Consider the following 14600-nt stretch of genomic DNA (forward strand, 5'->3'; position numbering starts at 1 on the left):
CAGAAGGGATTCAGCAGCAGCTCAGTGGGCAGTGACAAGTACATAGTCTGAAAGCGGCTTCCACTGCAGGAAGCCCCCCCAGTCTCAGGGGAGGATACAAGGAGAGGGGAGACCCCTCCATGCGTGTCCCTTGGGTGAGAGTGAGAGGGTGCTGGCACGTGGCCGTCTGCAGGGATGCTGCAAGGCAAAGGGATGCGGGAGGGATGTGGCAAGCCCAGGCAGGGTGGTGGGAGCAAGGTGCTGTGCTGCCCTGGCTCCTTGCCCTGAGAGCTCGGGTTGATGGGCAGCAAACACTCTGCCTGGATGCAGGCAGAGGCCGTCTGCCAGAGGCAAACCCTTCCATCCCCCAGAACAGGTTGTTTCTTTGCAGCCCTTTCCAGCTGGCTGGATCCCGTCTGCAGGTGGGGCAGTGGGAAGGGACCACAGACCGCCCCCCCCCCAGCCGGGAGAACTCACCCAGGGAAAAGCATCCCGCTCCACATGTGCCGCTGCTCCAGCTGGTCCCCAGCCCCACAGGGAAACGGGAACCAGGCTTTGCCACGGGACCGGAGCCTGCCAGGCAACAGTGACGCCAGGAATGGGGTCCCAGGGGAAGGGGTCAAGCCCTGGGTGCTGAGATCCTGTAACTGCTTTCTGATATTCCAGCCTTAACTCCTGTCTCCCGCCACAAAGTACTAGACTAAAAAACAACTCCAGCAAGGCTCCAACTGCTGTTCTCAGTGTTTATCTGTTCCGTTTTTCCAGGCCAGTGCGTGCAGGCTCGTGGGAACCTTTGAAGATTATTTCTCTTCAGTTTTCTGAAGAGACTTCAGCCTCCTCTTGAATCTTTTTATTTTACCTCCTTTCAACGCATCGGTCTGATTTCTCTGAGACTTAACAGCGACAAACAAGATTAAGATTGGAGCTTAGTGAGTATTAGGAGAAGATCTCTCATTCCTGACGTGCTGGCAATTACCAGATCCTAGTGCCAGCATCTCTCTTTTGGAGAGGCGCTGTGCGTGCAGGCATTTCTGCTCCGATGACTTTGGGAGTGCAGAAGCTGGAGGGCACTGAGCGCAAGAGCCGCGGCTGACAGTGTCGGCTCCTTTGCACTTCAGCTGCCACCGATTGCTTTCGGCAACCAGAGGGGTTGGGATCAAGGGGGAGAAAACCAAGGGGGAGAGGGACAGTGGATGCTGGGCACTGTGGCACTGGCTGCGTGGCCAGATGGCCTCTGGATTTCCACCTGATGAGGTGTGAAGCCTATTTGGTTGGAAAGTAAAATCCCGAAGAGGGGAGGTACCTGCGTGGGGCTCGGCATGCCCGGCAGCCACAGCAGCACAGCCCAAGCTCATGCATGGTGCAGGGTTAATCTAGGTCAGTGTTTCACAGGAGATCCTGGAGCTGAGGAAGAGAGCGGTGATGGCATCTCTCCACGTACTCTTGTGGGCACAGGCTGAGGAGCATCGCAGATGCTCATGAGGGTGTGGAGGTGGAAAGGGTGCAAATGGCAGTGCCAGCAGTAGAGAGCAGCTGGCCACTGGATGGAGTCTGGACTAGGAGAGCAGCCCTGCTCTGCCATGGACTTGGGGGAACCCTGCCATGGGGGCCAACTGTCCCGCTGTGTCTCACCTGGGCCAAGGGGAGATGGAAGGAGAGACAGTCCCACTACTTCCCCCCATCTGGGAGCGGGTAACAGCATCACAGAGGATGATCTCTTCCCCCTGAATGAATTATGCTTCGAGCCAGGGGTGGAAGAGGGGCTGTCAAGCTGATCCAGGCGAGGAGCAGGCGCTGCCCCTGCCCTGCGCTGGGGAGCCCACGTGCCGGATCAGCAAAGTGCGTTGAGGTGTGCTGAGTCTGTTCTCAGCTGGGCACCTCCCCGGTGAGCTCTTGCTAATGCAGCCCTGTTGGTGTGGTATGGTGGACTGCAGCGCCACAGTCCCAAGCACTGCCTCCCTACAACACAACAAAAAACAGCCCCTCCAAAATGCGTCCCTTGAGTTTAGGCACTTGAGCGAGAAGGGCATAAATAAAAAGGCCCTGAGAATGCCTAGAAGCTCACAAGAAGGAAAGAGGTGTGAGAATATGGGCTGATGGCAGGTATCTGTCCTGGGGCTTCAGAGTCACTCCCATAGCAGACAGCAAAGCAACACAGCTCGGGTGACCCCAGGTCACCTGGTACCTGCCACAGGAGGGACTGTGGTCTTCCTTGGCTCTGGGAGGAAAGCTTCTTTCACTGGTTTCTCCTCTTGCCAACCACCCTGTGTTATCCTCAGGCTGACAAAACTTCAAACTGCCAGGCAAACCACAGAGCCGGGGCAAGAGGGAGAGCAGAGTGCAGGACCCAGCCCAGCTGCTGGAAATGGTTGTAATTGCAACAACTAAACTTGGCCAAAGATGAGCAGTTAACATTATTTACTGGTGTGCAAACATTCCCGTAGAGAAGGAAGTCGTTGAAATCCCCGCATCGCTGGACAGCAATGCCTAAGGGTATCAACAATAAAAGGCAACTGTGCCTCCCTCTCTCACTCTCTTAAATCCTGCCGGGGAGGCCAGTGGGTGATGATGCTGTGCCTGCAGAGCTCCAGTGCAGAAAGGGTCAGGCAGGGTTACTGCTGGCCAGGTCCATCCATGGGGTTTTGGTCGTGAGCACCATCCTCTGCATGTGTAGGCTCTGCTCTGAATCCCAGCATGTCTTCTGCAGAGCCCCAAGCCCAGGTTTCTCACAGCTCTTGAGCAACCCTGGGATGAATCGCTGGGTGAAACACAGTTTGCATCCCAGTGATGGTTGTTGTTGCCTCCATGACCTTCCTGGCTCCTTTTCCCCTTTCCTGAACTACTGTGGCACAGGTTGACGAGGAGCTAATGTGTCTCCATCCAGAGGCAGCCGCACTTCCACAGTGAAGAGAAGCAGCTGCTCCTGTTCCTGCAGCTGCATGTCCCCAAAGTTTGTGTCAGCAGTTGCACAGTATTTGAAATATGGATGTACTGCCTGGGAGTTATTCTGGGGGAGTCACGCCAAGCTGCCAGCTCATGGTCCTGTACTGGACATACAACATCAGATGTATGGATGGCATAGCTGCAAATTCCATTTGAAAAAATATTGAAACACCTGGTGCTCAATTTGCTGAGATTTTGCCCTTTTTTGTCAAACGCTGCCAATTCTCTTCCCCTTCCCACCCCTTCCCATGTACGTTTTCTCTTTTCACATATTGATCCCTAGGAGGAATGTAATGTGTTAAGCCCTGAGCTGGGGAGAGTGCCAGAAGAGCAGAACCATGAAAGCTCAGGAAATGGCATCTTTCCCATCCCCAGGATGACAACGAGAACCATTCTGACACCCAGGATCAGATCACCTATCAGTTAGGTGATCTCTTCCCACTAAGCAACTAATCTTGAAGAGGGAGTGTCCACAGTGGAAGGGATGTGGAGACTCCTTCAGGCCTGGCCTGACGCAGCAGCAGGGGATGAAAGTAAAGTTCTCGCCCCCATCCACGCTCTTGTCACCCTCCGGGACAGCTTGCACCAGCTCTTGCTACGGCCTGGGCTGTCCTCCCACACCCTTCATTCTCCTTGGAAAATGTTCACGTCACATTTGTTCAGGCTCCAAACACATTTTTTTTATCTGTCAGCACTGCAAGTTCACTCCAGCACCTAAAAACCAAACTGTGTCCTGTCTGTTTCATATATCATCACTGTCCATAATGGTGGGAAGCCAGAGCCCAGCTGGAGCGGTTATTGATGTCGTGCGAGCCCAGATGCAGCATCTGCTGCTGTGCCTGGTCTGCCTGGTGATCCTGAACAAGACAAAACCTCGGCTGTGTTGAACAAATGCCCTGGTAGAGTAAACAAATGTTTCTACCATGCAGGACGTGCCCCAACTCAGAGAAAAGGGTTGAGGATTATAGAGGGTTTTTCACCCTCCAGATTTTCCGGAGCGACCCTGTGACCAGCTTCTCCTCAGATGTCCTTCACCGCTCTCATCCCAGGCGTGTCAGCATCCTCAGCCTCACAGATGCTGCTGGAGGAGACTCACAGCCTGACCAGCCTCTGCCTTCTGCCAGAGCCCCCAGCTCTGGGCACAGGGAGATCCATGGGAAACCTCAGCGTGGGAACCCGCACTGCTCCCGGAGGATGCACTGGCTAGGTAACAGCACGAGCCCCGGTTCCTTACCAGGAGGAGAGTATCAAGGACAGTGGCTCTAACTGTGCTCTGTCCTCAGACAGATGATGTGGAGCAGTGACGGGAGGAGGGGAAGGCAAATTCACCTCCGTGCAGCCCTTCAGAGCTGTCTGCTCCATGGCCCTGGCAGCGGCTGCCTGCAAATACCCTGGCAGCTACTCGTCCTGGTGTCCTCAGCACTGCCAGCAGTGCTCTCCTGCAGAGCCCTGTGGGATCTGTCTCTGCCCAGGGTCCTCCAGTCCTGCTGTGGGTCGCCTTGCTCCTCCACCCTTGAAAGTTATCTGAGGAGGATTTTGCAAATGCCAAGAGCCTGGGTTTTCTCAGAAGCCAGCTCCTAAACACCTTGGGTGAATGCTTTTCTTCACTTGTATTTATTTTCCCTCAGTGCAGCACTCCTGACATAGCCCAGGAGAGCAGTCTCCTTGGAAAAAGACAATCCTTGTCTTTGGCATTGCCTGAGGCAAGGAGTGACCAGCTCCTCGCACAAGGAAGAGGAGGGCAGAGCGTTGCCTCCTGCCTTCACCTGCTGCTCCAGCCTGCAGTCATAAACACCACCCACCAACGCAGGAGCAGGCAGCACAGATTTCATGGCTGAGACTGCAAAGGAGCATTTGAGAGAGCACAGTGGGATTCAGAAAGGGTTGCAGATGTGCCCAGACTCATACAGGACTCTCTGGCTGTGGGGAGGCTCCCTCTGAAAGCACTGCCAATTCTGCAAGGTTTGGGATCCTGGGCCAGGGCTGGACTTGTCTCCTCATCTCCCAGGGCTAAATCCTGCAGCGAGGACTGCATGATCAAACTCTTGCTTACTGTGGCAGCATGGCCCCCAGGCTCTCTGCTCATGAGGACTCTGTAAATAATAGGTTTTATTAGTTTGCCGGTTAAACTGAAATACCAGAAGGGACAGAAAGCATCTTGAATAAAACATTTCATCTGTTTAAGTTAGGAGAATCCTCTGACAGTAGACCTCAAAACAAATGTCTCTTCAAAGTGGAAAATAGGGGCTGCTTCCTCCCAAAACACCAGTGCAGGACATTTTGTCCTTCTCACCATTTGGACTGAGGGTGGGTTTTCCTGGTCAGAATTGTTCACCGTGGATTTGCAATGGGTTTCTCCCAGGCTGAACCTGTGCTGTTGGTAAATAAGGTGTTTCCTTGAGGAGCAGGACTCTCCCCTTGCTCTCCTACACCACCAACACGCTTCATGCTTATCCTTGGTCCAAGTAGAAGACTCGGTGCCAGGTATGACAAGAGACCACTGTAGATGGAGAAGATTGGGGAGGACAGCTGCTCGGATGCTCCCGCTGCATGCAACTGCCTGGAAGGTATCCCCAGAACTACATCATCAGTGGGTGTTATGGTTCCTTATCTCTGCTCAGACCATCTCCAGCTCTCCAAGCATCAGTCCTCCCCACATCAATCAGTTCTCAGGTAGCACGAAGGAGTGGCCAAAAGAAATCTGTCCCGTGAATTTCCCCACATACCACTTCACATCCTGCGTCTTGAGGGGGAGCTGAGAGCACACATATGAACCCCTGGATTTTCTGTGGTCTGTTCATGACCAGACTCCTCGACAGCCACATCCTCCCTGCGACTGCTCTTGCACCTTTCCCAGCTCCATCTGGATCCCTGAAAAACTTCAGGGGGCAATGCAGTGGCTTGCTCTGAAGCCTAAAGGGCTCTTTTCACCTTCACTGCTGCTTTGATATTCATTATTTACTCTTTTGACACGTGCCTCCTGTAAACTCTGCCATTCCCAGAGCTGGCTCCTTAGCATGCAGTAAAGGAAACACGATCTGCAGCTACTCCGTTACAGGGAAATGCCATCTCGGAGCTGCGGTGCCTGCAGCTGGCTCCTGTGGTTTGAGGCTGCTCAGATCTCATGCTTGAGGGCTTAAGGTGATCGTTGCAAGAATCAGCAAGGGAGAGGCTGCGTGGGAAGAGCCCTGAAAAACCACCCGGGTGTGCTGCTGTTATTTACTGCTTGTACTCCTGTAGCACTCCTCGTCCCCACCGAGGCTGGTCCCGGCTCTGAGGCACTGAACGTGCCCAGGGACCGAGTACGTCCCCATCCTGCCGAGGAGAAGGAGTGAGACAGTGGGTTCTGCAGGCTGCAGACGCAGAGCAGAGATTTGCCCGTGCTGGTGCAGCGAGGGCTGTGACAGGGCCAGCAGTGACAGAGTCAGTTGTCCACAGTCCCATTCCAGTACCAGGGATGGTCCCACTCCAGTCCAGAGGGGTGGCACCAAATCCCCATTTGTCATCAGTGTTCCCAGACCCTCTGGGAGACGCAGGACCAGGCCCCTCTGGGACGGCTGTAACCCGATGGCGAAGGACAATTATTGGTACCTCAAGTAGCTATAACAAAGTCGGTTCCGAGCAGCTCTCACCCAAAACTCCCCAAGAAGGAATCCGTGATTCCTGTTGACAAGTCGGATGCCAGCAGTGAAAAGAAATACCCAAGCGCAGCTTGGCAAACCGTGAGAGCAGAGGGCGCCAGGCTGACAGCCCACAGCCCACCCGTGACCCCTGGCTGTCCCACAGCTCCTACCCACGCACCCTCCCACCTTTTTATTTGCGGGACGGCAGCCCCAACAGGTAGGAAAGGACCCTCTCCCGGCTGCGTCCCCCGCGCAGCTCAGCCCAGTAGGGGCTGGCGCCTTGAATATTTTAACGATAATTAACCACTCTTTTTTTTTTTTTTTCTCAAAGAAAAAACCCAAAACTGTTGTGCATTTAAAAAAAAAAAAAAAAGGCTACTATTAAGAGAAATCAGGCGCCTCGTTACGCAAAGGGGGAGCGAGAGATCCTTACACCAGCTGACGGTGCTCGCTCCCCGGCAGCGGGGCGGCGGGCAGATGCGCGGGTTTGACTCTGCCGTGCGCGCCCCCCCGCTGGCGCGCAGCCCTCGGGGGGGCGCGGGGGGAGCCAGCCCCTGCGCGGGGAGGTAGGACCCTGCGCCGAGCCCCTCCCCGCCGCCGAGTCGGAGAAGAGATGCCCAACTTTCCCCTTCCTCCCCGGCGGCGCGGAGCGGTGCGCGGAGCGCGGAGCCGGGCGGGCGGCGGCGGGGCTGGAGCGCGGCGCAGCGGGCAGCGGGGGGGTCCCGCCGCCGCCCCCGCCCCGGCCCCGCGCTGAGCCCCCCCCCGGGGCCGGTCCTCGCCTCGCCGAGATGCCCGGGACGGTGCTGCTGCTCTGCCTGGCCCTCGGGCCGGTCCTGCGCGCCAGGTGAGCTCCCCCGCCGACCGGGACGCCCCCTCCCCGCCTCAGTTTACCCGTCGGGGCAATGGGAGGGGAGGGGGCTGGAGACGACAGCGTCTCTCCCCACGCCACCCCCAGCCCGGCTTCAGCGGGGGTCTGGGCACCTCTGTGCCCCCAGCGATTCCTTCCAGCCGGCCCCGAGGCAGGATCAGGTCTGGTCGCGGCAGCACCTAGTGCTCCCCCCGGCTGCCCCCCTCTTCGCATGCCGGCAATCAAGAGGACACCCCGTTCTCCATCACCTCGCAGGCTGAATCCTGCCGGGGGCTGAGCCCCCTCTGGGGGTGCCCGGAGCAGGAGCAGAGGGAGCTCGGCACCTCCTGGGGGCTCCATCCATCACCGGGGCATTTCCACGCAGAGTCAGGCTGGGTGGGAAGGAGCTCGCCCCCCCTTTTCCCTGCACTCCATCCCCTGGCACCCCGACAGCCCCCGCAGGGCTCGCAGCCTGGCAAGGAGGAGGGAGGGCAGCGCGGGCTCCTGCCCCGCTCTACAGGTTGGCCCCAGGTCCCAGCCCTGGCTACGGGCTGCCAGCCCGGTGCCACCGGCACGCTGGGCGAGCGGGCGAGCGGAGGCGTGGGGCTGGCAGATTACGGTTCTCTCCCAGGGCCAGCATTCGTAGTGCTTCTCTGTAAACAGCGATGAAAGGCCCCACGCACAAGGGATTTTCAAGTTTCTTTTTCCTTTTTTTTTTTTACAATTCCTAGCCCTGCTGGTGAGTTTAATGGCTAGATCGGGGAAAGAACATGTTGTCAGCAGATTGTTGCCCCCAGGGCTCGGGGGAAGAGGGATTTTACTGGCTGAAGCTAATTGGCAGAATAAGCTGCCTTAAAGCCGATCAAATCCCATTACAAATGCAGTCAGGGACAGGGAGCATGAATCCTGCTACTAATGGTCTGCTCTGCCGAGGCTTCCCGACCTCGGGTGCAGGCAGAAAGTCCGTCCCTGCCGCGGTTTCTCCAGGGCTTGGCCTTCCTGGGGTCGAGGCGGCCAGAGCCACCCCCCGGGCTCGTGCCCCGACACCAGGGCCAGGGGGCATTTGAGGGCCGAGAGGGGGGTCCCTGGTGGCCCCAGCTCCTGTGCCCTACCACCCCTGCAGCGCACTGCCAGGAGCACTGCGTTTTGAGAGGGTGAGTCGTAAGCTGCACGATCGCACGGAGGAGCAGTGAAATCATGTATTCACATGCCCTTGAGCGGGAAGATTTCCCCCAATAGCTGGCCCAGCTTCCCTCCTGCACCTCATGTCTCTCTCTTCCCTGAGCCCTGCTTTGCCAGGAGCAGTATCTCTGCGTGTTGTGGGGGTGATGGATCAGGAGAGGAAGCCTGTGGGAGAGGAAGGAGGAAAGGAGCAACTTGTATCAGTGTCTTACCCTGCATTTACTGCATTTTTCCTGGTTGCAGCTGGAGGGGGGTGAATCTCGCCCGCCCTACAGTTGATGGTGGGTGCTGGGGTGAGGAGCTCGGTTCAGGTGCCGCGTGTGTGTGAACTCCCAGCACAAGCTGCAAGACCCGTGCCCTGGTGCTGGAGTGGGCTGGATGCTTCGTGCTGGGTGACTCAGCACTCCCCAGACGGTGCCCCCCACCACAGAGCCTAATTCACCAGTGTTCCCCAGGGTACTGCCTCGACTGGGACCAAGGCACCCAACTCTGAGCCCTGAAGGCAGGATCCCTGCACAGCATTGCACCACCAGAAAGCTGGGATTGGCAGATGGTAGAAGCTGTGTAGGCTTGACCATCAGGGCTTCACGGAGTGTGATGTGAAAGAAGAGGTACAAACACATGTGAAACTGGTATGATACAGTTTAGTGAGCCCTCGTCCTTAAATTCTGCTTCTAATTTAGAGTAATTTGCCTGAATGTCCGTGTGGGATGGGTGGCTAAAAATGTTCTTGTATTTTACTGCTGTTTGATCCTTGGGAGCAGGAGAGGCTTTAAGCTGCACCTGCAGAGGGGCTGGACAATCACAGCCCCAGCATCGACATCTGCTCCAGTATCTACCTCCGCTCCGGGACGCTCCTGACTCAGGCGAGGGGTGGCTGAGAGGGTGTGTGTCACCTCCCCAGTGGGTGCAGGTCTCAGTACAAAATTTTACCAGTCTCAGATAGTAGTGGGAATGCATCCTGGTCAGGCAAGGAGCAGAAGTGTCTTCAAGGGCTTGTGGCACATGTTGCTCTTCCCCTCCTCCTGCCAAGGGAAACCTTGTCAGACAGCTTGGGCACTGGGGGGAGGGAGCCAGCCACCAGCTCTTCGGGTGGCTTTTACTTTGGCCACCAGTGTGCTTGGAAACCTCAGCAAAACAGGTGTCTGCTTGAGTAAAACAGAATTAGGGAGGCAAGGCAGAGCGCTGTCCTGCGGTAATGCCAAGGGTTGCCCAAGGAGGGTTGTCCAACTCCATCCATATATGTGAGCGCATCCAAAAGGACACCCCCCTGCCATGCAGGCCTCCTGCTCTGGGCACCAGCGGGAGCTGCCACGGCCCCGACCACATCTGTCAGACCAGGGGTTTCCTCACAATGTCCCCAGCTCTGCCCTGCTGTCATCCCCTCTGCCCGCCCCCTGCCCACGCTCACGGCTGCGTCCCAGCCCTGTGGCCGAGCGCAGGAGTGGTGTTTCGACGTTTCAACAAGCAGAGGTGAGGAAACGTGGCTCTGTCTTTCCTCCTGGCTGCACGGAGACATATGAGAACTGGCTGTCCCCTGTCACCAAGCCAGTTGCATGAGGAGCCGGAGCCACCGGGCTGTTCCCAGCACGTTGGGGATCACTGCGGGTTTGCGGTGTGACATTCCCATTAGCGGCTGTGGGGGGGACATGGACACGTCACCTTAATTCCTCTCCTCTTCAAGAGCTGTTGGACTCTTCCCTTCTTGATTTGAAGTGGGGCCACTGGGAGGAGAGACTGGTGAGGAGGCAGGGGCTTGCACAGGGTGGCATGAGGGTCACACTCCTGACCAGCAAGAGCTGGTGTGTGTCTGTGTGTGCACAGACACCCAGCAAAAGCATATTTTCTCCAGCAAAAGCTGGCTTGCTTATGCTAAAATGGCTTAGTATGGTTTAGTAGTCCCGGATTAGCTGCATTAGCAAAAAGCATATTTTTGGTAGTGTCACTGCATCTGTAATAGGGATGTGACTCCCTGGAAATGCTACCCCAAGCCTTAGAGTGTTAATCAGCGACTCTAAATGGTGAGAAGCCAGAAAGCTGAAGTCAGAGTAACCAGCCTGGTTTTATTCAGCTCTGGAGGGATGTTTTGGGCTCTACTGTGGCCTTAACGGCTTGCAGGAACTGGATTTTGGCAGGGCAGTGGGACACACAGCGTTGGGTGCTGGCAGGTGAGCTGTCTTGGGCTGACTTCAAGTAGGGTCAATGGAACACTGAGAGAAGGTTTTGGAGTAGCTTCTTCTCACTCTGCTAAAGGCAGCCTGCATCGCCCAAAACACTGGCAGCAAGGGAAGGCAGATAGGATTGCTTTCCCCTGGCCTGAGCTGGGCTGTTGGCAGACACGTGTCCCTCTTTGTGCCCTGTAGGAGCGGGGCCAGCTCCAGATTTCAGCTCTGGCCAGCTTTCGGGTGGGCGCAGTGGTGGTCCCGGAGCCTCCTGCAGCTGCTGGATGCCACGGAGCTGCCTGCTCGGCTGCATTTCGACAGCCAGGTGAGCCCTGGCTGCAGCTGCTCGCATAGGGAAGTGCATCCTGACAGTGTTGCTTAAGACCTCCTTAAGCATCGTTAGAAAGTGCAGTGCAATCAGACAGGAAACAAGCTGATGAACCAGTACCTAACGCAGCTGCACGCAACCCAGCCCTTGTCGGGGCACACATCCCGGTGCCTGAAAACTGAGGAGATGCAAAGAGCTTTAAAGTGATTGTGAAAGCAAGTTCTATCTGGGGTTTTAAAAGAGAAGCATCTGATAAATTGACTGCAACATGTCAATTTAATGCCTTTTTTCCCCCTTCAAGTACCTTTGCCAGGCTCTGCCTGCCCAGGCACCGAAGGGAGATGTGTATTGGTGGAGCCTAACGGCACCTCCAAGCTGGAGGCTCCAGCTGGGAAGTGTCAACACAGTGGCAGCTCCTGCTGCGAGACCCCTTCTGGCGCTGGAGCCGGTGACACACTGACATGGCAGACGTTCAGGGGGGTGTGCCGGGTGCGGGATTGCTCGGCGTCCTCTCCCACATATGGCTGTGTCATTCCGGGGACAATCTTGTGAATGAGCTGCCCAGAGCAGCAGCAGGCAGTTAGAATTTCCCGGGTGACCATGTGGACCTAATTTAATTAGAGGGTTTAGGAAAACTCCTTTAGGAAAAGGGAGGGGTGCAAAAGGTTTAGAAAGGTGGTGGGAGAAGCTGTTGTTAAGTGGATCGTGTCCAAAGGAGGATGCAAGCTTTCCTTGCCTGGCTTGGAACTGGAAGATCAGGAAGATGGAGCATCTTTAAATGGGAGCTCGCACCAAAGGCTGGGGAAGAAGGGTTGGTGAATATAGAGAACGGGCTGTGGCAGGTCTTGGCCTGAGGACAGAGGAGTTTGCATAAGGCTCTAATTTTGGAGGATCTGCGCAGGACAGATGGCTGGGTTCCTGGCAAGCCAGAACTGTATGCTACCTGCTTGGTGGTTTTAGGACTTCTTTTCTCTGAAATGCTTTTATTGTAAATGCCTTGCTCCCCAAAAATGCTATTTGGTCACTGTCTTCTTCTGCAGAGGAAGCGTCATCGCTGTTTACAGAAAGGCAGCAGGCAGAGCAACTGAGGTATTTGGGGTTAACAGGCAGCTCCGGGAGCAGGAACTGCTGGTGGCAGAGGAGGGCCAGGAGGCAGATGGGCAGGAACATGGCAGAGGAGGGCAGGGAGTGGCTCCCACGCTTTGGGGATGAGCAGTGCGTCTCCAAAGGGAGCTGGGAGGATGAGGAGCACCCCATGCCTACTAGTCCTGACCACTGGTGGCATGTCTGGGGACCCTGAAATGAGCAAAGGCACCAGGTGAGTTGTGTCTTCTTAGCAGCATGGCTGAGAGGAGGTCCCTGAGCTCCTTATGTTCTGCCTTTTAGCAGCACTGCATCCTCCTCCTTTACTATATCTGAAACCCAGCTGTGCCCCTACTCCCACAGAGCACCAGAGTGCTGCCACAGTGATGTCTCTCCTCTTTTGTCTCTCTGCTCCAGGTGTGAGAGCACAGAGGAATACGATTATGATTACCTCAGCATCAATAAAACCTGGGTCCTCACCCCCAAGGCACAGGAGACCGATGCCACGCAGATCCTCAACTCGCTGCTGAAGAACTACGACAACAAGCTGAGGCCTGACATTGGCAGTAAGTGTCCCCTGAAGCTCCCTGTGGTCACCAGTGGTGACCAGGCCTGGCTGTGTCTTGTGTTTTCCATGCTTTTGTGAGATGGAGCCATGCTGATCCCAGATGCTCCCCTTGTCCTCAGCCCTTCACAAATGATCCTAGCCCCAGCTCATCTGTACCTATTTTATTTTCTTTACAGTCAAGCCCACGTTTATTGATGTGGATATCTACGTGAACAGCATCGGGCCAGTGTCGGTCATCCAGATGGTGAGTGGTGCTGTTGCTGCAGGGTTGTGGGATTGCTGCAGTGGAGGGCATGGGAGGTGGCTGGCCCAGTGCTGCTGGCGGGTTGCATCATGCTGGCTAGACATGGTGTGAAGGTGGTATAGTCATGAGAGGAGGTGGATTTGTCTCCTTGCCCTTGGGAAGAGGTGCTCTGACCTGCTGATAGCTGGAGGTAGAAAGGCTTGACAGCCATCCCTGGTTAGGAGCAACGTTTTCAAGTGCCCTTGGTGAGCTCAGCATGATCACAAGCCCAAGGAGGAGGATGATGCTGCTGTCTCCACTGGCAATGTGTAGACAGACACCTCTGCCTGGTGGCTTTGCCCTCTCCTGCCTGGGAAGCGTGTGGGCACCGGGATGCTCAGGGCAAGTTGCACCGCCCTGGCTGAGCCAGCGTGGTGGTGGCTGGGAGGGGGAGCAGCGCGCTTCCCAGAAGGACTGAAATAGGTATCTCGAGATGGTTTCCATGGCAATGGTCTGATGGTGTGAAAGTTGGGTGCCCAGGCCTGGCCTGCAGTGCTGTGGAGGGACAAGGAGGGTGCCTTGGGTCCAATGGCTCTTCTTCGGTACATAGCACCTTAGATTGATGCCACCACATCTGTGACAGTAGCTCATGGCTCAGAACCCCACTGTACCAGGAGCTGCAGAGACACTCAAGAGAGCTGCTCTTTGGTCTGAAGAGCCTCCAGGCCATGCACTGGAGAACAACTGTTGATTATTTATTTTTCACAGGAAACTGCCATTCTTATTTTCTCTGTGAAGTAATTTTTAACTCTTTTTTAGCAAGAAACAAACCTGACTGCTGTCAGGTTTTGAAAGACTTCTTTGGTCCACTGGGCAGTGGAGTGGAGAGGACAAAGGAGAGGTACAGCCAGGACAGTTTGGCTTTTCTTGTCTCTCTCGATGCAAAACAGAGCAGAAACAAAACCAGCCCCCTTAAACCAAAAAAAGAAAGTTCTTGGGATGGGCATGTTATTTTTGGTTTCCCAAGTAGAAAATTTCCACTGAACAAACCCCTCTGGGGATGGAGGGATGGCATTGTAGTTGTAGAACCACTTCCACTCCAGAAAGCATTTTGAAGCAGCCCTTCTGACTGGCCACCGCTGAGCATGTGCCTCCGAGCAGCGCCTGCTCACAAGCCACCAGACGGGCACCTGGCTGGGCACTCGCTTGCACGATGAGGGCACCAGCAGGGATGGCCTCAAGGCAAAACAATTTCCTTTCCTTGTTTCTGTGAGCCCGACCTCCAGGAGGAGAACCAAGCCCAAGCCATGTGGATGTCATCCCTGGCTGCCAGCAGATACCGCAAGCTCCTCCATCTCGTGCGGGTGTGTGGACGTGAAGCCACAGCGATGTAAGAGCAGCAGTGTGGGGAAAAGGGTGCAGGGGCTGCGTAGTGTCACTGCTGTGCCTGGAGGTAGAGCATAAGAGTCATGTCATAGGTGGCTGTCCCATCTGCTTTGCACTGCCCAAGGATATGCCAAGAAAACCATGCAAAACCACAGTGCACATCGTCATTCCTTCTCCTTCCTTCTCGTCCATTTACTTTACCCCTTTGCACCCCTGCTGGAAGCTCTGCTCTCCTCCCTGTCGCAGGAGCACTGCATAGCCATGCAGGTGGTAGCA

General features: G+C 55.7%; 1 protein-coding gene across 1 annotated transcript in view; it reads left to right on the forward strand.

Moving 5' to 3' along the window:
• Positions 1 to 6990: 6990 nt before the first annotated feature.
• LOC141949260 (gamma-aminobutyric acid receptor subunit gamma-4) overlaps positions 6991 to 14600 on the forward strand; it is a 42956-nt gene continuing 35346 nt past the window's right edge. Inside the window, exons 1-3 of the mRNA XM_074882638.1 lie at positions 6991 to 7389; positions 12565 to 12713; positions 12892 to 12959. Coding sequence (XP_074738739.1) covers positions 7334 to 7389; positions 12565 to 12713; positions 12892 to 12959 — 273 coding nt within the window. The 5' untranslated portion in view covers positions 6991 to 7333. The remainder of the gene's footprint in view (positions 7390 to 12564; positions 12714 to 12891; positions 12960 to 14600) is intronic.

Source organism: Strix uralensis, chromosome 13 (genome assembly GCF_047716275.1).
Source record: "Strix uralensis isolate ZFMK-TIS-50842 chromosome 13, bStrUra1, whole genome shotgun sequence".
Classification (NCBI taxonomy): Eukaryota; Metazoa; Chordata; class Aves; order Strigiformes; family Strigidae; genus Strix; species Strix uralensis.